At 38.4% G+C, this 24,740-nt stretch overlaps 6 protein-coding genes across 6 annotated transcripts; 3 read left to right on the forward strand and 3 right to left on the reverse strand.

Moving 5' to 3' along the window:
* Positions 1-387: 387 nt before the first annotated feature.
* On the reverse strand, positions 388-2,601 carry BDR25DRAFT_286969 (MFS general substrate transporter; the record flags this gene model as incomplete). The annotated part of the gene is made up of 8 exons (XM_033688287.1): positions 2,130-2,601; positions 1,837-2,083; positions 1,420-1,789; positions 1,215-1,358; positions 990-1,159; positions 905-930; positions 824-854; positions 388-772 (listed from the first exon to the last, which is right to left on the reverse strand). Exons 1-8 carry the CDS (start codon positions 2,461-2,463, stop codon positions 388-390), a joined length of 1,707 nt encoding a protein of 568 aa, XP_033547602.1. The 5' UTR covers positions 2,464-2,601.
* Positions 2,602-3,531: 930 nt separating this feature from the next.
* On the reverse strand, positions 3,532-4,928 carry BDR25DRAFT_343009 (uncharacterized protein; the record flags this gene model as incomplete). Its single annotated transcript, XM_033693787.1, has 3 exons — positions 3,532-4,219; positions 4,269-4,809; positions 4,860-4,928. The coding sequence occupies 3 exons, from the start codon at positions 4,926-4,928 to the stop codon at positions 3,666-3,668; spliced, it is 1,164 nt and encodes a 387-aa protein (XP_033547603.1). The 3' UTR covers positions 3,532-3,665.
* A 591-nt stretch (positions 4,929-5,519) lies between these two features.
* BDR25DRAFT_343010 (cytochrome P450) lies at positions 5,520-7,583 on the reverse strand (the record flags this gene model as incomplete). Its single annotated transcript, XM_033693788.1, has 6 exons — positions 5,520-6,149; positions 6,201-6,947; positions 7,007-7,058; positions 7,113-7,118; positions 7,165-7,501; positions 7,578-7,583. The coding sequence occupies 6 exons, from the start codon at positions 7,581-7,583 to the stop codon at positions 5,543-5,545; spliced, it is 1,755 nt and encodes a 584-aa protein (XP_033547604.1). The 3' UTR covers positions 5,520-5,542.
* Positions 7,584-10,691: 3,108 nt separating this feature from the next.
* BDR25DRAFT_224996 (uncharacterized protein) lies at positions 10,692-10,850 on the forward strand (the record flags this gene model as incomplete). The annotated part of the gene is made up of 1 exon (XM_033685165.1): positions 10,692-10,850. A coding segment is annotated over one exon (159 nt), but the record flags the coding sequence as incomplete, so codon positions are not given.
* Positions 10,851-12,487: 1,637 nt separating this feature from the next.
* On the forward strand, positions 12,488-12,767 carry BDR25DRAFT_355226 (uncharacterized protein; the record flags this gene model as incomplete). Its single annotated transcript, XM_033695425.1, has 3 exons — positions 12,488-12,597; positions 12,652-12,717; positions 12,752-12,767. The coding sequence occupies 3 exons, from the start codon at positions 12,488-12,490 to the stop codon at positions 12,765-12,767; spliced, it is 192 nt and encodes a 63-aa protein (XP_033547606.1).
* Positions 12,768-13,545: 778 nt separating this feature from the next.
* On the forward strand, positions 13,546-14,682 carry BDR25DRAFT_355227 (uncharacterized protein; the record flags this gene model as incomplete). Its single annotated transcript, XM_033695426.1, has 7 exons — positions 13,546-13,721; positions 13,751-13,886; positions 13,934-13,977; positions 14,019-14,105; positions 14,165-14,334; positions 14,379-14,559; positions 14,619-14,682. The coding sequence occupies 7 exons, from the start codon at positions 13,546-13,548 to the stop codon at positions 14,680-14,682; spliced, it is 858 nt and encodes a 285-aa protein (XP_033547607.1).
* Between the last annotated feature and the right edge of the window lie 10,058 nt (positions 14,683-24,740).

Below are 24,740 nucleotides of genomic sequence, written 5' to 3' on the forward strand. Positions count from 1 at the left end.
CTAAAGTATAAAAATAAAAGTCTTTAGCAGTTACTTAAAGCTAGGTAGAGCTTGCATAGGCAAACCTCTTACTAAGTATGTTAGTAATAGAACTATAAATTGTTCTCTCTTTTAAATTTATAGTTTTAGCCGATAGATATAGTTCCTCTAGCTTAATATTATCTAACTGCTTTAGCTATGTAACAGCACTAGCTACGTTGTTTAGTTCTCTGCGTAGCTTTTGTGTAAGACATATATTGTTCCTATATTACTTAAATACAATCTAGATGATGCTATTGCATTTGATTGAGTTGGCATTGAAAATACAAGCATAGCTTGTTACAATCAGAAGCGAGGGTTTGGTCAATCAATTGTAAAGCGATCATTTGTCGTTACAATCATCCTTGGCTAGGTTATGGTGGAAGAGACAACTTCCTTGCTCGAACCCAGAGCATCATTCTTTCCCTTGTTTGTCTCATCGTCTTGATTCCCCCCATTCCAGGTCCCAGCTTTGCGTTCTTTTGCCACTTTAGTCGCATTCAGCCATTGCATAGCCATGGTGAAAGGAATAGCCGAAGCAGTGAGTGCCACTGCTAGATACATCGTCCTTACAATAGCCTTGTTCCAGATAGCTCGAAGTATTGCTTCAATGCCTGCAGAACCAGCAATTCTGCGAAGGTCAGCTGCACCTGCGGCCATTACCAGTCTTCCAGAAAGTGAAGGTATAGCGGCGGGAACATCATGTACGAGGGTGTTGAGGACAATCGTCTGACCCATAGCGATTGCGATAGCGCTTTTCTATTGCATTAGCATCCAAATAGTTCAAATATCGGACTGTACTCACCCTCCGAGCTGACTGCTAAAGACAGCAATGGCTATAATGCGTTCAGCGCCTGAGGTTTCGGGGACTTTGTGGGATATTTACCGTTGCCAATGGGCACGTCTTCTTCTCTATCGGTTCGTGAGTATCTATGCACTACTCGTGTAGTCTGTGAGAGTTATGTACCTACTCTAAAGTCACTTGGATAGCGGTATACGGAAGTTGCATCGCAATACCCATGCCTATCCCCGTCACAACCATGGAGGCAGCCCAGTACAAGGTCTGCGTGGTAGGAGACAAACGCGTCAACAGTACTAGACCAGTCACGCAGATAATTTCTCCGAACACAATGTATGGGACCTAGTTGCAACTCAGTACCAATTGTTGCACCTGTTAGTCAATGCATCTCACTTACGTAGTATCCATAATGCGTGGCGAGGGCGCCCACCGCTACCAAGGCCAGTATTTCTGGTAACATCATTGGAATGAAACGGACGCCTACTTGGATCGGACCCTCCCCTCGGACCGTCTGAAAATAGAATGGAATGTAGAAGGAAAGCTGTCAAAACCTGTAAGTGACACGCTCCTTAGGTTATAAAGAACGCCCAGGTTTTACTAACCAAGTACAGTGTAGCCTGAGTTAAGAAAAGCACAATAGCTGATGTCCAAATGTTCCTTCGCCGGAGCACACGTAGTGGAATTGTAGCCCTATCTTGGGCTTTCCACTGTACGTAGCCAAAAACGCAGATCAAGGCGCAGAATCCGACAAGCAGTCCGATGACCGTTGCTGAGTTCCAAGGCAGACTTTGACCGCCCCATTGAAGAGCCAAAAGAACACACGTCACTGCCCCTATAAAGAGCGAACAGCCTAGTGGGTCGAAACGTCTAAGTTTTGCCGAGACTGGAAGGCTTCTGCTCGAGTTCTGCGTTCCTGGGACTTTCAAAAAAAGGAAAAGCAGTACAAGTACAACTCCTCCGATAGGAAGGTTTCTGGGAACTGTTTAGTATCTCTTACTACTCAAGACCTCCTGACTTACATCCAAAAGCACCACCTCCACGTCGCCTTCTGAGTAAAGAGTCCGCCAAGGACAGGCCCTACACAAACCGTGACGGCGAAGACACTGATCACTACACCCATATATAAAGGTCGTTTTTGCAGCTCTACCACCTGCATAATCACAGCCAAGGCACCCTGGAGTACTCCAGCTGCGCCAAATCCCGCAATAGCACGACCGACAATAAACATCTTCGAGGAGGTCGCGGCAGCGCACATAGTCGAGCCGACTGAAAACGTCAGAGATTGCACTTGCAAATTATAACTAAAACCTACCTTCAAAAATGATTATGCATGTCTTGTAGGCTATGTCGATGTTGAAATACCGATATATTGTACCAAAGGAAGGCTGAAAAGCCGTGATGGTGAGCAAGTACGCTGATCCATACCATGCTACATCATCCAGGGACTGGAAGCGTGTTGAGATTTCCGGAATAGCGACATTAATGATATTGACGTCCAATGCCATGAGCAGTTGCCCAAAAAAGAGTAGCGAGATGACGATGGCGAGCCGCCATGAGTGCAGGTATTGTTGTTCGTCGTCGATGTATTCGACCTCATGAGGCTCATAGAGAGACCCCATCACCACTTGTTTCTGCTCAGACTGCATCGTGTAGCCACATAAGGTGCAAGTGCCTCAGTTAAGGATTTTGCACTGACCCTGAGAAATGAGCTACATGGATCAGACCACTAGATTGTCTCTCTGTGCCGCAATCTGGATAAACAGATACTGTTCGCTGAGCCGCAGGTCCATCACGCCTCGCCCAACAGCACCTTAGGAATAAGACCTTATTAGGATACGATAGGTGTGGGGGCTAGCACGCGAATGGCGTGATGTGATGTGAGTGAGTGAGCCAGGAATGAGTTCGTCGTGCGCAATCCGCGTAATTCACCAGGCTGCACGCCTATGAAACACAGCCTTTCCATTGCGTACCAATGCCCTGGTTCGGGCCGATCCAGCGCTTACTTCCTCCAGTTATACTGGATACGAGGATACCTAGTGATGAGTATACGCCCCATAATGCCACACACTCCATTCGCGATCCATGCCAAAGACACCCTACTGTATGTCCTCCATTCATGTCGTTCTCGCTTATTGCTGCTCAGATCCACGCATGCACTCCAAGTGCGATCCCTCATCGTGTACCTAGGCAGTTCTTCGCCGCAATAATGGTCAAACAATTTAATGTTTCATCGTAGATAGCGCTTGGTGCACGACACATCTTGAATGCACCCGTTGATCTTGGTTTCCATGAAGTAAGTCACTACAAATAATGGTGAGCTGTATTTACCCGTCGATCAACGGCCCAATCCTGACAGAAGTCATCGGCGAAACCCGCATATCGAATGAACATGATCTTCGATAACACGTTGGACCTTGGTTCCTCTATCTAGCCTGGTGCACGTTCCTAGAATCATCTTGCAGCACCAACGATGGCCGAGTACACCAACATGCGCATCAGTAGGATGATGTATCACGGGCTTAAAATATACTTCAGATATAGCTAGCTAGGCGACAACATAGGAATCAGTAACTCGTAACTGACGCGCAGTGTATGAAGCCTCACTAAGGTACAGTAAATGTACCACAGACAGTTCTCTAAGGACAGTCTTCGATTGAGATAGAATGGAACGAAGCAGAAATTGATGTACCTAACAACCCTCTGCAATTTCCCCCCTTTGGTATAAAACTACTTAGGTATGAGATCTGAAACAAAGTCTTTAAAGAAGGTCATGAGATAAACAACAGAACTTGCTCTTAAAAGGTGTATACGATTCCTACGATTCCTATTCGTATGGTTTCGGAAAGACTCAGGCAAGGTTGATACCATGGTAAGTCGGAAACTCCATACTTTCCAGATCGTGAGCAGAAGAGCCTGAGATAGAAGTAGCGTGTGTTGTAACTGGTTCCTTGAGCTCGACAAATTCGTGTTGACTCTCTGATGTCTCTAGAGTTTTAGCAATTGAAGAAGTGAAGATGTGTGCGAATGAATCAAGCTTGCGCTTCTTCGGTGAGCCACCAATGGTGTGAGGTGCTCCCACTGGTGGAAGTGGAGTTTTCGCAGAGTCCTGTGATTTAAAGAGCGACCGGAAAGATCCAAGAGAACAGACAATCAGAGCTGCAGTATCACTTATCAGTGAAGACTCCAAGTGACAGAGGACATCCTTACCCGCGTAGGTCTCTATATTACTCCAGTTATATAGCCAGATCATATCCTCGTGCCAAGTGTGTGAATTCATGAGAGATACGCGAGCGATGGCAAAGACGATGGTGAAAACAGTTACTGAGAACACCGCTCCAAGCGCTATCTTTCGCCGAGGGCTAATTCGAACCTTCCAAAGCATGGTTATAGGAATACACAAGACTGTCCGAAAAGGTTAGCATCCGCATTTCCGGGGGGCACTAACACCTACTTAGTGTATCCGTAAAGATATCAAGTATACAGTTAAGAATGAGAGTGACCTTCTGATACTTTACAGCACTGTCGCTGCTGCACTTCAAGGCGATCTCTGTGAGTGGTGAGACTAGACATTTGTAGTCGATGTTCCCAACACACACAGCCCATGTAGCTATCGTGATGGCCAAGATGACCCACCAAAACCGCATCCAACTTCCGATATTGACGTACAGGCGCCGGAAGAAGAAGAGGAAAGATAATTTAATGCACCACAGCGCTGAATAGAAGAGAAACACATAAGCGGCCGACGCTTTGAGAAAAGTCTCTGACCGATCTACAAAATCGGACGAAGGCATTTGTTCTCCCCTCGAGACGGCGTTGTTGAGATACATGTTGCCAGCCAAGCACTGCCAGGTTATAGACATTGCGAGCACCATGAGCCATGCGACAAGGACAAAAGCATCGTCGATGTAGAAGCATCGGAAGGTTCGAAATCGCAGGTTTGCCCTGCAGACAACGAAAATGGTTGCAAGTGTGAAGCCTCCCCAAACAATTCCCTAGGACGGATCAGTTCTCGGTAGCTAGGGCCAGAGGGGTGTGCGCTTACCAGGAAGACATTGAGGCTGAATCTCGGAGCCGAGGGGGCATTCGCACTAACAAAGGCTCGAGTCTCCATGGTACAATGATGACCAGATTCAGCACTCCACGGGTAGCTATTGACAAAAGGATTGAAGGAAGTTTCGACGCTCTTTGAGAAAACTCGGTAGGCCTTCGATGAGTGTGCGAGGATGAAAGAGAGTCTCGGTCCTATAACCCAGTGTCAGAGCACCATGCCATCTCTTGGAGTGATGGACTAAGGCTACGCCGCAATCAAAGGCTTTACCGAAGTCCGAAGAGCAATCACAGCTTTTGTTCAGGAATTAGCGCCCATGAATGCACGTCGCCCATGAACGCAGGCAGCAGGACAGGGGTGAGTATCTAGTTTGTCTATGTCCGGTCAGAAAGGCGCCAAATCTGAGGTGCATGTGGAGCGTGCCGAGGCGGAGTACCCCGTCTATGGGGTTAACCTGATGCCCTCTATGGGCGATGCACTCGTGGAGGACTTTTTGGGTAGCGAAGCGACTACTGGCTTGCATATGTGTATAAAAGACAGAATTCTCATATTATCGGAGCATGCACTATAATATGGACGTTGATCATTACAGTCAATTCATTGCTTATTGGTGACCGTCCAGACAAGCACACAAAGCAGGACATGCCAGGGCTTCTCAAACTCTTTGGACCCCAATATCAAACCCTTGGCTTGATGTCAAGGTATAGATCCATATCCGGCATGCAGCCTGTTATACCAGTGGATGGTTTGGTAGTATCCAAGAGTGGGAATGCCTGTGGCTCTCCAGTCGACCCCAGCGGAACTGAGATCTGGAAGCGGTTAATGAAGGCTGCTACAAATCCGCACACCTCAGCCTTTGCTAGATTTCGACCAGGACAATAACTGACTCCACCACCGAAAGGTCTATATGAGGGATGTGCTGCTAACTTTGGCTGTTGGAGGAAACGCTCCGGGTCGAATCGTGTAGTTGACTCCCCCCATACGTTAGGGTTCGAATGTAGCTCCCGATAGGGAATGACAAGAGTATTGCCGGCCCTGAGCACCCTTCCCGAAACTTCAGTATCTTGCTGCACCTTTCGTATACTAAAAGCGCCGTTTACGAGCCGAAGAACTTCGAGATACGCTGAGTCGAGAAGCGGGCAATCATGCATGAGATATGGTATGTCAATCGCAGTGCCACGGAACGCAGGCGAAGTCTCTTTAAGGAGTGCATCGACAAGTGTTTCGTTGTAAGCAACATTGCATAAAAGCCAGAAACACGCATTGATCGTATTACTATGCGCCCTGAAGTTTTGTTAGTACAAAAGTATTCATAGCAAGGTAGACGTCACTTACGCCCACCAAATCATGAACAACATCGCTACTTGACTATCTTCGTCCATTCCAAAGCAATCTACCGCTTCGATAATGGCCCGGACGGACCAAGCGCCTCCTTTCCGGAGCTCTTTTGGAGTTCTGATGTACCGTCGCATTGCTGAACAGAGTATATTCCTCGCTCTGTTAAGTCTAGGAGTGAATATCTTTGGAACGTTGAAAACGCAGGCCCAGGAGTCGTCATTGAAAGTTCTCATATGGTTATATAGGTTGGGTTCATACTCGAACATAAGGTCCCCAAACATTCCACGTGTGGTTGAGTCTGTAATCAGAAAGGCACACAGCGTCTTCACAGAGATCCGGCGGTATTCGATCCCAAATTCTAGAACATATCGCTGGTTGAGATTGGCCCAGGTAAGGTTCTTGTCCAGCATCGAAAGGATAGAATGCCTCAGAAGATCCAGTTGCTCGCCAGGTAGTAACTGTATTTTGTATATATGTTCTATGAGATGGACAAGGCTTTTGAACTGTGGGTTGATGGTCTTCATATGGTCGTTCTGATTGACCAAGCTTGGCTTCGCCCAAGAGATCTCCCTCGCTTTTTCGCTAAGTCCGAAGGCTTTTAGCAGCCTGTCCATGTAGGCGTCCCAGGAAAAACTAGTGGAGTCCTTGTACACAGTGGCAGCATCGTCAGGAGACGAGACGACGTATATCCGCTCTCCAAGAAGTCGAATTGAAAAGGGCTCGTATGATCCACCAAAATAGCAGCTGAAAAGTGTTGGCAATCAGCAAGTTATAGAAGCAATGCTGGATGAACTATCACCTACATGCCGTGACGGACCAGTGACGCAGTATCTTTAAACATAGCTAGAGTATGGCCTAAAGATTATATGAGCACTTGTGGCCTTGAGCACCTCGAATTAGACTGCATACCAAGGACTAAATATTGTCAGCCATGACATAGCAAAGGGGATGGATCTCTTACACGGAATCATGTATGGAACCTCGGCGATCGCCCTTGGACGTAGTCGTGGGTGTATCACGAAGGCCCATAGGCGCCAGCTAGTGTGTAGCACGGCCAAAGCAAGCAACCAGACCCACTCCCGTGTGAAGGAATCATGGGTAACGCTGACGAAGAAAGTATGCCACGATTGGATGGTATTCGAGGCCGCACTGAGCCTTGGCTGAGTCGCTGTCTCGCCTCTTGACCAATCGCCTCCTGCGGGCGTCTGCGGATGTCCACCCCCGGCTCTCGCGCCCGTGCAGTGGACATCTCCTAATGCACCGGCCGCCTGCTGAGCCCGCCGCTGATGGCTCCTGTACTACACACACACACACACACACACATATATATGTATGGATGGAGAGGCCCTAGGGCAGGCCAGGCCCTGCCCTCACCTTCATCCCGAGCCCGAGTTTCAGCGTGCGCTGCTTGCTGCTGTATATACCCTCCCTCACTGTACACACTCACTCAGGGGGCGCGAGCATGGGTCTACAGCGCAGGGCGCGTCGCGAGCGCGCAGACGTCAACATCGCGAACAACGCTAAGCTGCGCGCTAATGCGCACTATATCCTAGCTACAATTCGCGAGCAGCGACCAGAGAATACGCACTAGGTCTATGTTCCAAAGCAGGAGGAATTTAAGGTAGTATTCTCGCCTGCCTGCCTGCCTATCTGTGTGTCTGTGTCTGTGCTAACTCCCGCGTCTAGGCGTTCTGCAAGAGGAAGCAGTACTACAACAGTAGCACTGTTATAGAAGAGAAGCTACTGCTTTTTCTAGTTAAAAAAGTTATAAACTAGCCCTTAAGAACTAGGTCTTGCAAAGTAGAGAGCAACATTCTCTAAGACAAGACGTGTCTTGCCTAGCGCTTAGTTTACGCCTACATTACAGCTATTACTAACCTCTAGCAAGAGCAGAAGGCGCTAGGCATAAACAGCTACCTATTGCTGCGCGTAGACAGCGCAAGGGAGTACCTTAGGTCTCTGCAGCGCAGGGATGCCTAGCAAGATTAAGAGCAGTACGCTAATAAGGGCAGAAACACGCTGCTTAACAGCTACACTAAGGACAAGTTTAAGCAGCTCTGTAGCAAGCTGTAGACACATAGCGCAGACGCAAGCTTGTCCTCAGCAACAGTAGAGTGTCACTTCCGTACGCTAGTCGATCTCATGCTGGGCCACTACATGCTTACGCGCAGAGGCAACTGCTGTTCTGCAGAGATCTTAGACCTGTTCACCTTTAAGTTTAAGGGAGAGGGCCCTACGCGCTGCATGCCCCTAATATTCACTACCTGCGCAAGCAAGCAGAACTAGCACAGCTAGCTTAAGACAATAGGCGCGCTGCGGCATAGAAAGCTAATCCTCTGCATGCTTAGCAGCCTAGCCTTCTACCTGCTCTATTGCTAGGACCTAGGCAACAAGCCCTTTCCTAACTTTAGTAAGCGCTTAGCCTAGTACTGCATACAGCTAATTAAGGCTAGCACAGGCAATTATACAGCAGCCTTCTCTTACAACTCCCAGCGCAACTAGGTTGCAAAGGCGTACAGTTACGCTAGGATCTTATCTTAGAAGAAGACTTACCTCCTACACAGTAAAGCAGCTAAGCTAGCAGAGCTTAAAGAAGTTAGTAAAGATTAGATTTAGTAAGCAGGCAGGTAGAATTAAAAGTAAATAGTTAGCTGCTACTTTAACTTACTGCTGCAAAAGTTTATAAGGTCTATAGCTAGCTATCTGCTGCAGATAGGCTGCTTTAAGATCTCTTACGCAGCTATTGCGCCTCTAGACAAGCTCCTATCTCTTATCTAGCTAGAGCTTAATGCGTGGAAGGGCCGCTTTAGCCTACACGCTGGCTAGATTAACAACCTAGCTGTAGGGGGCCTTATAAGCCTGCTGCTCTACCTTAGAGAGGTGATCCTCTAGGACTCAGCTGCGCTGCGCTAGCGCTTCCCTAGCCACCCTGTGTGGAACCACCTAGTGTTCTAGCACAGGGCGTACGCCGCCTTTGCTTAGGACATTAACGCGTCTCTTAACGCAGAGGCAGCTCCTAGTTAGCTGTTAGTCCTGTACTAGGCAATACCCCTGCTTGCTAACTAGCTCTAAGCGCTAGATGCCTAGAACAAGCAGCAGATAAGGGAGCTTAAGAGGGAGCTTAAGGCAGACTTGGCAACAATCAAGTTGACTTGTTAACTTGACTTAATTAACTTAATACTATTAAGTTAATTAAGTTAAGCATAGAAGCTAAATTTATTAAGTTAATTAAGCAAATCTTGCTTACTTAATTAACTTAATTAACAGACTTAATAGGCTGCAATATTATAGGTTTTACTAGAGGATTACTAAAGGTTACAGTATCTTCTAGTACGTGGAGTAGTAAATCCTAGTTACAGCTACTAAGGTAGTACCTTACTGCCTACCTAATAGAGCTTAGCGTCTTCTATTCTGCCAACATAAAAGCTTACTGCCTACCTAGTAGAGCTTAGTGCCTATCTAAACCTATTGTAACTTTAACGCGTTATCTTGCCTACTCTACTAACGCCTATCTCTATTAATACTAACACCCTCTTTATTAATATAGCGTTGCCTAATTACATAGAGGGCATAAACAGTAACCTTGTCTAAGTTTTTAGCTAGCAGCTTAAAAGCGCAGTGTTACAAACTGTCCCTAAAGATAGCGCTACTAATATAGCCACTAACGCGTTGCTAGAGCTTAACGCTAATAAAAGCTTTATAGGCAAGTTATAATTAACTACTAATAGCAATATTAATAACAATAATAATAACAATTATAACAGCATTAACTAGCTACGCCTATTAGGTTATTACAAGCCACCCTACACACTAAAGCGCAGTTAAAAGAGCTAGGTTTAGCAATATAAATATTGCCTTTAGCATTAAAAGCAACAACGCCTGTATTAGCTCTGCTGTTACTGCTACACCTATAGGTAACCTAATAGCTTTTATTAAGCTAATCTATTAACTACATTAATTGCGCGCTATCTTAGAGAGCGTAAAGCTAGCCACAGCATTAACAAGAACAGCAAAAAGTCTACCTACTGCGTTACAACAACATCCTCTACGCAATTCTCTCTACTTGCCTATATCTATTATAAAGGCTTTAGGGTATTATAAAGTGTTGCTAATCTTATTATGTTAAGCTTTTTACGTACAACTTTTCTATAGTTAGTACTTAATTAGGTAGTAGCTAATAACTAGGCGCTCTTTGTAATTAAGGGCGCAGCTTTTTGTAACATGTTATAGCAGGCTAACCTGTTAGCAGAGACAGAGCTCTAGAGATCCTATAATACCTTACAAGCCTATATAATTGCTAAGTACAAGTCCTATGTGCCTACTGTTATTAATTACCTACATAACACGCAATTAGCTATCTATATCTTCTTTAATAATTAAACATTAACAGGTAGCAAATAGGTGTTAACAGGTATTTATGTCTACCACCTTAATAGTAACAGTAAGCCTTATAATTACATATTAAGCCTACCTTTATTAATAGGCTAGCATATAGGCGTTAATATTGCTGCTGTTGTTAATGCTACGCTTAAAAGCTTTAAAATATCTGCGCGTAACTTAGGCTACTTTATCCTTAATAATGCTACTAACAACAACGCTACTATTAACGCCCTAGCTATTAAATACAGCTTTAACGCCTGTTATTAACGCCTATGTTGCGCCTACTATATAATTAATCTTACTGCCTAACAGATTATATTTAGTAAAGATTAAAAGGCGTTTAATAACGCAGAGAAGCACTTAAATAATAAGGCAGCTTTTCTTAATAAGTAGTAGCAGGCAGGCCCTTTAGGCGTCCTAATTAACGTTATCGCCTCTATCTGTACGCTGTAAGCTTGCCAGCTTCTTAAATAATGCTAGGTAGCCTACAACGCTTAATTAGATAGTAATAGTAAGGTAAAGACGCTAGAGATTATTAAGCTAGTAAAAATAAAATAAAACTCTTATTATAATTATTTTTTACACGCGCTTAAGCTTTATATGCCTTTTAACAACTATATTAACTACAAGCTTATTAAGTACTAACGCTAGAGCACTTGTTAATGCTTATAACTACTTAATTTTAAGCAGCGTTGCTTTATCTAAGAGGATAGCCTTAGTACAAAGAATTAAGTAATAATTACAGAGTATTGCAAGATCTTACAACCCTTTAAAGAGGCTACTATTTGTATAAAGGGCAGGGGTGTAGCTAGTATGTTAGGAGTAATATAAGAGGTCCTACTTACGCTTACCTAGCTTTCTACTACCCTTAATAATATGCTTTATTAATATAATAATGTTAACTTTAACAATGTTAACGCTTTAAAGGACTACATAAAAGCTACCTGTAATATAGCCTATATAAAGATCTATAAGTATCTGCACAAGTTAAAGGATACCCTAGCATATTACGCGGCCTGCTGTCTCCACCCGCGCACAAAAGGCTACATAGATAAGGTGTAAAAGGTGCCTTATAATTATAATAAAGAGCTTTATGTAGGGCCTTACCCCTACAAAGGCTAGCTAGATAATTGCTATGTTAGCTTTTAACACTTATAGGCAGAGTTTAAAGATGCCACCTTTCTAATTAGTACGCTAGAGCTACTACTAAAGAAGGCGCGTACTAGGCTGTCTAGGAGCTAGTTAGACTTTATAAGAGCTACCCTATAAAGTAACAACGCGCGCCTATCTCTTTGCTGTAATAAGTTTAAGTAGTAGATAATTAAGTTACCTATGCTAGAGAAGTCTTTATTTACACGCAATCTAATTATCTACTAGATTAGAAAGGCTGACAAGTACTCTATCCTATTGCGCTTTGCCCTTACAGTCCTTAGTATCCCTACTACAGCTACTAACTATAAGAGGACCTTTTCTAAATTAGGTAATTTATTAGAGATAAGATAATTACGCATAAAGGTAGATCTCCTATCTGCTTTATAATTACTATGTAGCTAGAAGCGCCTTAGCTTAAAGCCTATAACAGCATTAAACAGTCCCTGTAATAACAGTATCTCTCCTAAAGAGCTTAAGACTATCTACAATATCTACAGTTAATTTAATACGCTGTAACTACGCTGTAAAGCTATTAATTAAGTTAAGTTAATTAATTAAGCTAGCCCTTTTTAGGGCTATTAAGTTAATTAAGTTAAGCAAAAGCCGCTAAATCTGTTAATCAATCAAGCTATTCACCTTGACTTAATTGACTTGATTGTTGCCAACTCTGGCTTAAGGAGGAGCTTAATTATGTGCGTAAGCTGCAAAGATTACAGTCTTAGCAGCTGCAGGTGCTTACGTCTGGCAGCCTTATGTTCCGCCTGGAGGCGTCGCAGGCGCAGGGCGGTCTGCTGCTGCCACCACCTCCACTCAGGCACACAGCAGCTGCGCCGCCGTCGCTGGCAGACGTAGATTCAAGCAGGTATACCTCTGCCTAGGCCAGCATCGCGCCTACGCCGTCTGCGCGCTCGCCTAGCCTATCGCCTCTGCCAGCAGCGCTTGAGCTGGCGCCTGAGCTAGAACCTGCACTAAAGCATCGCATGTGGCGCGCTGTGAGGACTGTGGAGGATCTCTAGCGCGAATGGACAGTAGGCCTGCAGGGCCAGCCTTCTATTGCTAAGCTAGACAGGCGCTAGGGGAACAAGTAGAGGTTAGGTTGTTAGAGCAAGCTGTAGTAGTACTCTCTGCAGCTTAAGGTTATTAAGGAGATTAGGCGCATTACGCAGGCGCAGAGGACTAGCGAGGAGGCGGCTATGTGGCAGGTGAGCCAGCAGCAGCAGCAGCAGAGGGTCTTGCTAGACTAGCTCTGCAAGCATCTTAGAGTTGCTTAGAAGGAGAGCAATTGCCCCTAGTTTTGTAGTCCTAGTATTGTATATAGTTATTGTTATAAAAGTTAATTAATTAGTGTTTAGATAGTTATAGCTGCTAAGCAAAAATTCTATTCTGCATTATTCTGTAATTTGCTATAACTTGTTGTAATTTGCTGCATTGTTCTATAATATGCTGCGTCTTATTGCAATTTGCTGCATTGTTCTATAATTTACTATATTATTCTGCAATATGCTGCGTTTTGTTGCAATTTACTGCATTATTCTGCAATTTGCTGTGTTTTATTGCAATTTGCTGCATTATTCTGCAATTTGCTGCTTCTTGTTGTAATTTAATACATTATTCTGCAATTTACTGCATTGTTAGGATACTGTGCGAGCACAGTATACTTCTGTCACACTGTGACATTTATAGAGAGGTACCTAGCAGCCATACAGTGCGTTCCTAGCAACGTAATAGCAATTATAATGCAGCTCTGCAGCGCTTTAAAGCTAGAGCAGCCTGGCAGCTATTATAAGACTAAAAATCAGGCTATTTGCACATGTGGCGGCGTAGATATTGCCCATGGAGGGTGGGCAATAGACATGGGTGGATACTGGAAGTTAATGAGCGCACGGTCCCCTCTACCAGCAAAAATCTCGCTAAGCCGCTGAATCAGCCATACAAATGTCGCCGTAGATATACTATTGATATCTACCAACATCTTGGAAAACGACGGTGCGCTTGAAAAAACTTGTGGTGAGAAGGTTTGGCCGTCTAGGGAAGACTACACTTCGAACTTATAAACTATCAGCGCTACAACATGTACTACTCCTGTTTCTAGTTGTTTTGACGCTGCTACGCCGCCTTACTTCTCCAAATTGGGCCCCTTGTTGCGGCGTGGTCTCTGAAACATATGCCCAGGAATAATACACATACGATGTCTCTAGTTTATCGCCCCTCTAGAGAGGCTGGTAGACAATATATCTACGGAGTCCGAAGCAACAACGTTAAGGGTTCCCATCGCATTTACAGATCAGTGAGAATGCGTACCACTGCCATCTTCGTCGGTAACGACTGCTGGGAGCTGAGACAATTTTCATTGCCAAAACACCCCGCCTCGTGAAGTGGAAAAATTGGTTCTTCCGGCGTTAGTCTAAGTCGATTGTGGTGTTAATCAGTATATGTATATCAACCATCCGGCCCTCTCTCTCTCTCTCATGTCCGCTACTATTTCCGCTCAAGTCCTCCTACCTGTATCACATTTGTTTACATACCTCCCCACTTGCTGCCCATTATGATACGCCACCCGTGGGGGCCATCAAATCAACCTTTCCTTGGACACATATCAGTCACATGTCTCTTACTCGGTGCGTTCATCCTCACTCTGTTCAGGGTTGTCATGGCATCAGGCTCGAGGTGGAATGACTGTAAGTATTGAAAATATTCTTAAAAGCATACAGTTTACAGTGGCTCTAGACCTGAACATGATTATCATTGTAAGGCGAATGCTAGGTGCGCCTGGAGTACTGCTGATAATGAGCAGCTTGTTGTCTGGTATGCCCGACGTCCGTCGGTGATAATCCTGGTGGATAAGGTGCAGGAATAGTATGCAGGGGTGGGGCAGATGGGAAGGCCCGAAGGCCGAAGGATTAGGGCACATATCCGTTTTCCTCGCTTGACGCACGGCCTCACCTAGCGAACGGATTTCAGCCAACATCTTCACAGAGATTTAAAGCTCTAGAGCCTAATATAACTTAAATTATCACAACCTTTTATAGAGTAATAGGCAATAAGGTATAGTAAACAAAACTACATTATTATCAAGTTGCAATACCTAGTAGGAAGGTTAATCTGTTGCCCTTAGCAATTTGTTAGCTAGAGAGAGTAATAACCCCTACAACTAATTTCTTATTACTACTATTATTCTAAGGACTAAGAGACTACTATTCTCTTATTTTTTTTAAGCCTATTTAGCATATTAGATGTTCTTTAGGAGCTGCGCAGCTGCTAATCTAGCTTACTTGTTGTTCTTTTTCTTCTACTACTTCTAAGTTTACTTTTAAAGTTAGATATTCTTTGCAGTAACCTTTATATGCAGTTTTTTAATATCTTACTTTTTATTTACTTTTTCATAGCTTTATACCTAGTATTTTTTATTTTTAAAGTCTTTTTACTTTTACTACTTTTATTTTATGCTTATAAGTTTACTAGACTTTATTTAAGCTTTAAAAAATTAGTTTACTATGTAAATTTAAAAAAAAGTTAAAGCTAAGAATCTTTACCCTTTTACAACTACTTTTTCTTATTAACTAGTGCTTTTTTAAAGTTGTAAACCTTTAGTTTTAAGAAAATGTTTTATATAAATAGTAAGTAAGTTATTAATAAAAGCTACTACGCTTTAAAGTTATATTTATTATTAAAAACTAATGTTAAAACCTTAGTAATCTTTCTCTAAAAATTTTTAGCTGTTAGCACTAACCTTAAGCTTTTTCTAAAAAGAAAACTTTTAGCCTTAAAGTTATAACATACTCTACAGGCAAGTTGCTTACACACCTAAGTTACTTACTTTTACTAAAACCTTACTAAACTACTTTTTTTTATACTAATGCATTCCTAACAACACTACTTAGATGTGCTAAAAGAACATTAGATATAGCCTACACTCTAGGCTTTTAAATAAAACATAACACACTTAAAGTAATATACTATAGCTATGTATAGAGTTTTTTAAAAGATAATAAATAACTAATATAACATACTTTATAGGCGAGTTGCTCACACACCTGAGTCGCTCACTTTTGCCAAGACCCTACCCTAACAAACTCTATTATAGCCTATAACAACCTGCTCTAGCACTATATAGTACAGTACAGCCTAGAATATTATTTAGATACTACTTCTGCTTCTTGCTTACACATTTGCGTGTTATGCCTAGTCTAATTGCACTATCTGCAGCGCCTTTAGGATAGCTTACCTACTTTAGCTTGCACCTGCTTCTTTGCCTTCTTTCTGTTACTGCGCGCTTTAAACTTCTTTAAAGCTGTTAAGTGTCACGGTATCCTCCCCGGATCCCAGACATAACTGTATTAGATGCGTACTAGAGTATTATTAGTGCACGTCTGACACAAACACAACACAACACAGACATAAACTTAAGCATAAACCGCCTTAACACTAACTAAACCTAGAACAGGCTTAATTTATACCTAAAGCGCTTAGACTTCTAAGCTAAGTATTTAATTACTAATTTTCTTTTAAACTTTTCTGTTTCTTACATAACATCTTATACTTACTATAATACCTTACATAGTAATTAAACTAGACTTTTATAAAGCTTTATAACCTTACTTATGCATAATTATAATATTATGTTGTGTTAAAACTCTAGCTAAGAATAGCCTCTAAATTTAATTTAATAAGCTTAGTACTTACATAACTTTAAGCTATTAGAGTAAGCTAAAAAGCCTTCTAAAAAGCACTTACTTTATAAAAAAGCTGCTATATTATAAGCTTTAAAGCTTTTTAAAAGAACTTTAAAGAATAGCTTTATATTATTAAGTAGTCTATTTCTGCCTTAACTTCTGTTATAGTAGTAAAAACTAAGAACTTACTAGCTTTAAAGCTTATCTAAAGATAGCTTAACTTTTTTCTGCTTAACACTACCTACAACCTGTAACTTTTTTAACTTAGTAATAAAATCTAACTAACTTCCTAATCCCCTACTGTTTAATAAAAAATAGAAAGACCTACTTTTCTTTCTACATAAGCTCTAATATAAACTTAAAGAAATTATAAACTAATTTTTTTTTAAACACTTCTAGTTACTATATGCCTACTCTTAACTTAACTATAACATAACAGCCTTAATTAACTTACTAATAAATAAAGATATTATTAACTTAGATTAATTTATAGTGTTTTTATAAGTAACTTATAAAGACTTAAATAAAAAGTTAATAGCCCTAAGTTGCTTAAACACTTTATAATAAAAAAGAAAAAGCTTTACTTTATACTTTACTAAGTTCTACTAACTTACATCTAATATAGGCCTAAATAAGATAGGTCTAATTATAGCTCTATATAACTCCCTCTTAACTAAACTGTAACACGCTATAGTAGAAGAACCCCTTTTAAACAACCTTAATGTGTATGTAAACCTAATTACTACCTATAATAATAACATAAGGTTTCTCTCTATACAAGCCCTAATACACCTCTAAACTAGCGCAGTTATAAATAAAGACCTTAACATAATAAAAATTAATTTAAATTATGCTTTAGTTAGTTTTAAAGAGCATAAAGATTATAAAAAAAAAGTTAATGCTTTAAGTGTAGTAAGTATAGTTATATTTTTTAAAACTACTTTATTCTCTTTTTTTAAGTCTATGCAAGTAGCGCTGCTAGCACTTATTAAAGATTCTTACTATTTTAATCTTATTTTTATAAAAGCTTTAACTTATATTTAAGCTCTAATCTTTCTTGCTACTTTTAACATAGCTGCAGCTATAGCAGTAGAAGCCTGTAAAAAGGCTTGTCTTAGGGCTAAGTTACCTCTTAGGACTAATTTAACACTAGATCTTTACTAACTTATAGGCTAAGTCCCCTACTAATAACTAGAAGTACTAAGTTAATATTTTTATATATTTATAATAAAAAACTATATTAGCTTTAATATAAGCTTTTATTAACTTAAAAGTAAATAGCATAAGTTACATTAATAGAAAACTAGCATGTAAACTAAATCTTTAATTAACACTACTTACCTAAATAATTTACCTAACTAGATTTAATAGAAAATAACTTAAAAGAGGTTTTATTTTTTATACTACAACTGTTATAATTACCTACTAACACTATAAAGAGCAGATTAAGCTTTATGTAATAAACATAAAATGTTATAACTTAATCTTAGGATAACTATAGCTGTATTAGCATAAGGTTGCTTTTAATTACTAAGAGTAAGTTCTAAACTTTAACTCTTTTTAATACTAAAATGTATGCTTATGCTTACACCTAAACAACACTTAAGTAGCACTTAATATAGAAGGTCTCTAGACTTACTTTTTAATAACCTAGAGAAGAACTACCTAAGTAAGGCTAACAAGCTAGGCCTTTTACTAAAATAGGCTATGTACAATAATTTAATAACTACTTAAACTTAAAAAAAAAAAAGCTTTTAAGAAATCTTTACTTACTTAATTTAGACATAAACTAGGACTTAAACAGTAAATAGACATCTGCTACATAGAACCTGCCCTATTTATAACCCTAGCTTAATAACTAGATTATAAAATCTACATAGTTATAATTTCTAATATAGACTAAGCTTTAGCTTCTTAAAAACGCACTAACTTAAAAATAATAGTCTCTTAAGACTACTATAACTTATTACATGTTTTCTTTTAAAATAAGTTTAATAAGCTTTTAATATAATATCTATATAATTACTAGATAACCTTTAAGCCTAGTAAATAACCTAGTTATAAGCTACTATATAGAATGTTACTAAACAAATTAAAAGTGCTTTAAAAATACTTTAATAAGAACTTAGAAAAAAAGTTTATTTAAGCTAGCTTCTTACTAGTAGTGTTACTTATACTATTTATAAAGAAACCTAGAGGTAGGCTTTAATTTTATGTTAACTACTAAAGACTAAACACTATTACTATTAAAAACTAATACTTAATTTCTTTTTTACAGAAAACCCTAAGCTAACTAAGTAAAGTAAAGTATTTTATAAAGTTAAATATTATTACTGCCTTTAATAAGCTAAGAATAGTAAAAGGTAATAAGTAGCTAACAGTGTTTTAGACCTAATATAGACTATTTAAGTACCTAGTAATGCCCTTTAGCTTAGCTAACACGCCTAGTACTTTTTAACATTTTATAAATAACTTGCTCTAACCCTACCTAGACATGTTCTGCACTATGTATATTAATAATATTCTAATCTACAGTAATAGCCTTTTAAAGCATAAACAGCATGTACGCCTAGTGCTAAAGGCTATAGAAGAAGTAGGTCTGTAACTTAACATAGACAAATGTAAGTTCTACTAATTAAAGGTTACATATTTAAAATATGTAATCTCTATAAATAGCATCTAAATAGACCCTATTAAAGTTTAGACTATGCTAGATTAGTAATACTTAAAAAATATAAAAAATGTTTAAGCTTTTATAGAATTTACTAACTTTTACTAATAATTTATTAATAACTTTTTATAGTAAGTAAGCTTTATAATTACACTTACTAAAAAAAAAATTTAATTTAACTTTAACCTAAATTACTAATAGTCCTTTAACTAGCTAAAAAAAAGCCTTTACTAATGCTTTAATACTCTGCTACTTTAACTTTAAACTACTAATACTTATAGAAGCTAATGCCTTAGACTATATAGTAGTAGAAGTTCTTTTCTAGACTAAGCTAGATAGAACTATTAAGCCTATTACATACTTCTTAAAAAGAATAAGTTTTATAAAAAGTAATTATAAAATCTATAACAAAAAATTACTTGCTATAGTACACTGCTTTAAATAATAGCAACTTAAACTAGAAAGTGTAGCGCATCTAATATAGGTTCTATCTAACTATAAAAACTTATAGTACTTTGCAACTATAAAACAACTTAGCTACTAATAAGCTTGTTAGTTTAAATACTTATTTTATTTTAATTTTAAGATTACTTATTATCTTAGTTAAAATAAAGGGAAACTAGATGCCCTTATAAGGCAATCCTAAAACATTCCTACTTAAAAAAAAGTGTAAAAGGCTTAACACTAAACTTTACTTTAACTTAAGCTATTTTTAGACCTTAACCTAAATAAAATAAATTAGATAATTAATTAGATTATTACTAATAAGTATTTAAATAATAAATTTATCTAAGAAACCTTAGACCTGCTTTAAAACAGCGCTAGTTAGTTAAAAAAGGTAACACTAGCTAACTATAAAAACTAAAATAGTAAGCTATATTACTATAACTAACTTATAATCTTTAATTCTAATAAACTAAGAATTAAACTACTCTAAATTATACACAACTTACCTATTAAAAAACACCTAGGCAGAGGAAAGACTCTTAACCTACTACAAAGAGAGTACTACTAGCCCCGCATGTTCTATACTGTACGCTAATACATATTATGTTGCTATACTTACTGTAAAGTAAAGGCCTTTTAAAAAAAGTATAATAGCCTACTTAAACTACTCCTAATCTCTAAATAAGCTTAAAAAAATATATTAATTAATTTTATTATAGACCTACCTCTATCTAAAGGGTACATAAATATTATAGTAGTTGTTAATTGCTTAACTAAGTATTAACACTTAATACTATGTTCCTCTATAACTGCCCCTAATATAGCCTAGTTATTCTACTAATATGTATAAGTTTACTATAGCCTGCCTAATATAATTATATTAGATAGAGGTACGCAGTTTGTCTTAGCCTTCTAGAACAAACTCTATAAATAGCTTTAAATTATCTCTTATTTATCTACAGCTTTTTACCTAGAGACTAACAGCTAGACTAAAAATATAAACACTGTAATAAAATAAGTTCTATAAGTATACACAAACTACTAGTAGGATAACTAAGTAAAATAGTTAGCTACAGCATAGTTTAAAGCTAATAACATAACATCTAAATTAACATAAGTATCCCTATTTTTAGCAAACTATAAATACTACTTTTAAATAAGATTTAAACTACTTTTAAATAAGATTTAAACTACTTTTAAATACTCCCTAACTAACTTATTAATTTATACAAGTAATAGATATAAATAGACTTATTAATAAAATCTAAAATATATCTAAATATGTTTATAAAAAGCTTATATAGGCTTAAGCTTTTTAATAAGAGTACGTAAACTAATCTTAAACCTCTACCCCTGTGTATGCAGCTGGCAAGAAGGTCTAGCTAGACGCTAGAAATATCTAAATAAACTAATAATTAAAAAAACTTAATTAGAAGAACCTTAGCTTTTTTATAGTAGCTTATATAGTTTTATTACACACTTACTAATTAATTCTACCTAACAGCATAAAGATACACCCTATGTTCTATGTATTATTGCTGCGCTAAGCAGCCTCTAAATCTAACTATCTACTTAGACAGCTAAACCTGCTACCTAAACCTATTATTATAAATAATAAACTAGAATATGTTATAGAAGATGTTAAATAGATCTAGTTTAATAAAAAGAAACATATTTATAAATACTTTATAAAATAGACTAGATATAATAAACTGTTGTAGGAACCTGCAGAAGCCCTGCAAGAGAACTCTGCAGTAACCTAATTCTACACCTAATACCTATCTAAACTAAACCTGTACCCTAATAAAGACAACTTAATGCTAGAACTACTAATGTAAAGGATTCCCTTCCTAATAAGAGGGGGGGTACTGTTACAGTATCCTCCCTAGATCCTAGACATAACTGTATTAGATGTGTACTAGAGTATTATTAGTGCACGTCTAACATAAACACAACACAACATAGACATAAACTTAAGCATAAACTGCCTTAACACTAACTAAACCTAAAATAAGCTTAATTTATACTTAAAGCGCTTAGACTTCTAAGCTAAGTATTTAATTACTAATTTTCTTCTAAACCTTCCTGTTCCTCACACAACGTCTTGTACCTACCATGATACCTCACGTAGTAATTAAACTAGACCTCTGTGAAGCTCTATAACCTTACTTGTGCACAATCGTGACATTAAGCGTAGGCCTTTCTAAATTATTAAGGTCTTTTTTACCTTAATTTGCTTTTTTTTATGTAACTTATGTTATGTAGCAGCCTTATTAGCTGCTTAAAGCTTAGTAATTTTCTATTACACTAACACTAGCTTATGCGTAATTATTACTACCCTTTTTAAAACCTTTTTAAACACCTTAACTATAGAAGTTAGTAAACTATTTATATACTTTTAAATTTTTATCTTTATAAGCATTAATTATAACCTAAGTTTTAGAGTATTGCTTAGGGTTTACAACTGCTAAGGCTTATTATATATAAGTAATAGTAGTAATAGAGTGCGCAACTTTACATTAATGCCTATTATAACCTATTATAGGTTAAAAGAAGCTTATCTAGCGCTTTAAAACTCTTTTTAGATATTACTAAAAGTAATTATAGCATTATAGGCTACTTTAAAGTATAGTAAAAACTTTATTTTTATAATATAAGTAATCTAGTTGCGTATAAGGTTTTTAGCTTAGCACTTATACACCTTTTTTAAAGGAGTAAAACAACCCACATTAAGTAGCTATAAAAGGTGTAATAAGTAAAAAGGTATATAAATAGTAATAATCTTATTATTTTTATAGTATTACTAAAAATAAAGTAAGTTATAGCTCTTATAGCTATTAATAACTAGCAGACAGTAGCTGCTAACAGTACGCTTCTTTATATGCGCATTAAAGTGCTTTAACTAGTCTAGACTAAGCTAATTAGTAGTCTAGCTGCACTTAGAGATTATAATAACTTAATTCTAGAGTAGATTTTTCTTTTTGTACTAGTTTAAAAGGTAGTTACTACCTTAAAAGATAATAAAAAGTAGAATAGCCTACTTTTTAGCATTAATGCCCTAAATAGCTGTTGTCTACTTCTAGTTGCCTAGCTAGACTACTTTTAGCTGTTCTTATCTCTCTAAACTTATAATAACTGCTCTAGTAGATATCTAGCCTATTATAAATTCTATTTTGTTAAAGTTATATGTGTTATTATTTTAAATGCTATACTTAGCTTTAATATTCTTTATAAAGTTAAACTAGCTTGAAATTACTATAAGATCTTTATAAAAAGCTTTTTTATAGTTATACTTACTGTAACAATTCTACAAATTGTTCTATCTTAGGTCGCTCAGATCCTATCCAAAGGGTCCCTGTATCGGCCCCAACCATGACTCAACCTAGTCCCCTGCAGTTACCTCTATTCCCTTATGTATTTAGTCGCACCTCGCCCCCGTAGCTAGCTTGGTAGTTTTCTGATATCCTTTCGTACAAGGCCTATAGGTGTTAATGGCATTCCCAGGTTCAGAGTCCCCACGCACTCCCATATGCCTCTAAGTGGATTCCCACCGCATTTAGACCTATTGTCTTGCCTGCGCTGTTACACTTACACTTAAACTTTACTTTAAGCTTTAAGTAACACTTAATAAACATATTAGGCTAGTTTATGCTAATATAGCTTATATTATTGTCAGATATGCGCACCTACTGTCAAGACAGGAGGAACGTTTGACGAAAGCTGCTACATAGTACGAGCAATAAGCTCGAACAGTATGTTGCTGCAAATTGCAGCATTTTGCAGCATGTTGCAGCAAATTGCAGCATTTTACAGCATGTTGCAGCAAATTGCAGCATTTTACAGCATGTTGCAGCAAATTGCAGCATTTTACAGCATGTTGCAGCAAATTGCAGCATTTTGCAGCATGTTGCAGCAAATTGCAGCAAATTGCAGCATTTTGCAGCATGTTGCAGCAAATTGCAGCAAATTGCAGCATGTTGCAAGCTGGTCGCGCATAGGGCTAGTGCGCGAGGGACTCGGATCGGCAGAACAAAAAGCCGAGCAACACAAGTAGAGCAGAAAAAGGATCGATAAATGAACACAATCAATACAATCAATCAATCATCCCATACATTATATCAAAACCCATCATTCATCTCAGGAAGCCTAGAAACAGTGCTTCAATCTGACAATTATGCTTAGCGCGCAAAGAATTAGCTATATTAGCTATAGCTGCTAGCTAGGGGGGAAATCCTTGCGCATCTAGCTTAAGTATGTGCTAAATAATTACCTACTTTTTATTATTATCTAGCTTCTATAAGTTAGCTATATAATTAGCTTAGAAAGGTTGTCTAGCATATTAGTTGCTTATTATCTTTTAAGGGACTTTATAGATAGCTGCAGCGTGTTACTTAGAAAGTGTTATGTTTTATTTAAAAGCTTAAAGCGTAAGGTGCATCTAATGTTCCTTTAACACATTTAAGTAGTGTTATTAGAAATGCATTAGTATAGAAAGAGTAGTGTAGTAGGGTCTTAGCAAAAGTAAGCAACTTAGGTGTGTAAGCAACTTGCCTATGAAGTACGTTACTAAATAACTTTTATAAGCTAATTTTGCAGCTAACTTATAAAAGCTAGGTAATATTAAAAAGTAGGTAACGTACCTAACGGGTTGGCCGGCCACACGGGTTGGCCGGCCACTTTTGCCAAGCCCCCACTAAAACCACCCCATTCTCTCGCAAAACAGCCTACTTTGGCCCTGTATAAAGTAATACAACACAAGATATTATTTAGAGTCTACTTCTACTACTTGCTTACACGTACGCAAGTTATGCCTAGTCTAATTGCACTGCCTGCATTGCCTTTAACTTAGCTTACCTCCTTTAGCGCGCACCTGCGTCTTTAGCTTCTTCCTATTACTACGCGCTCTAAACTCCTTTAGAGTAGTTAGACAAGCTCTATCCTTAACTATTAAGGTCTTTTCTGCCTAAATCTGCTTCCTTTTATGTAATCTATGTTGCGTGGCAGCTTTATTTGCTGCTTAAAGCTTTATAATCTTATAGCCTACCCTATTGTGTTAATGCCCTAGATAACTATTGTCTACTCCTTATTACCTTACTATATTGCCTTTAGCTGTTCTTGTCTTTTTAAAGCTGTAACAACTGCTCTAGTTAATATCTAGCCTATTATAAAGCCTAACTTGTTAAAGTTATACCTGTCTTTATCCTAGATACTGTA

This window comes from Lindgomyces ingoldianus (genome assembly GCF_010093535.1).
Source record: "Lindgomyces ingoldianus strain ATCC 200398 unplaced genomic scaffold BDR25scaffold_16, whole genome shotgun sequence".
Lineage (NCBI taxonomy): Eukaryota > Fungi > Ascomycota > Dothideomycetes > Pleosporales > Lindgomycetaceae > Lindgomyces > Lindgomyces ingoldianus.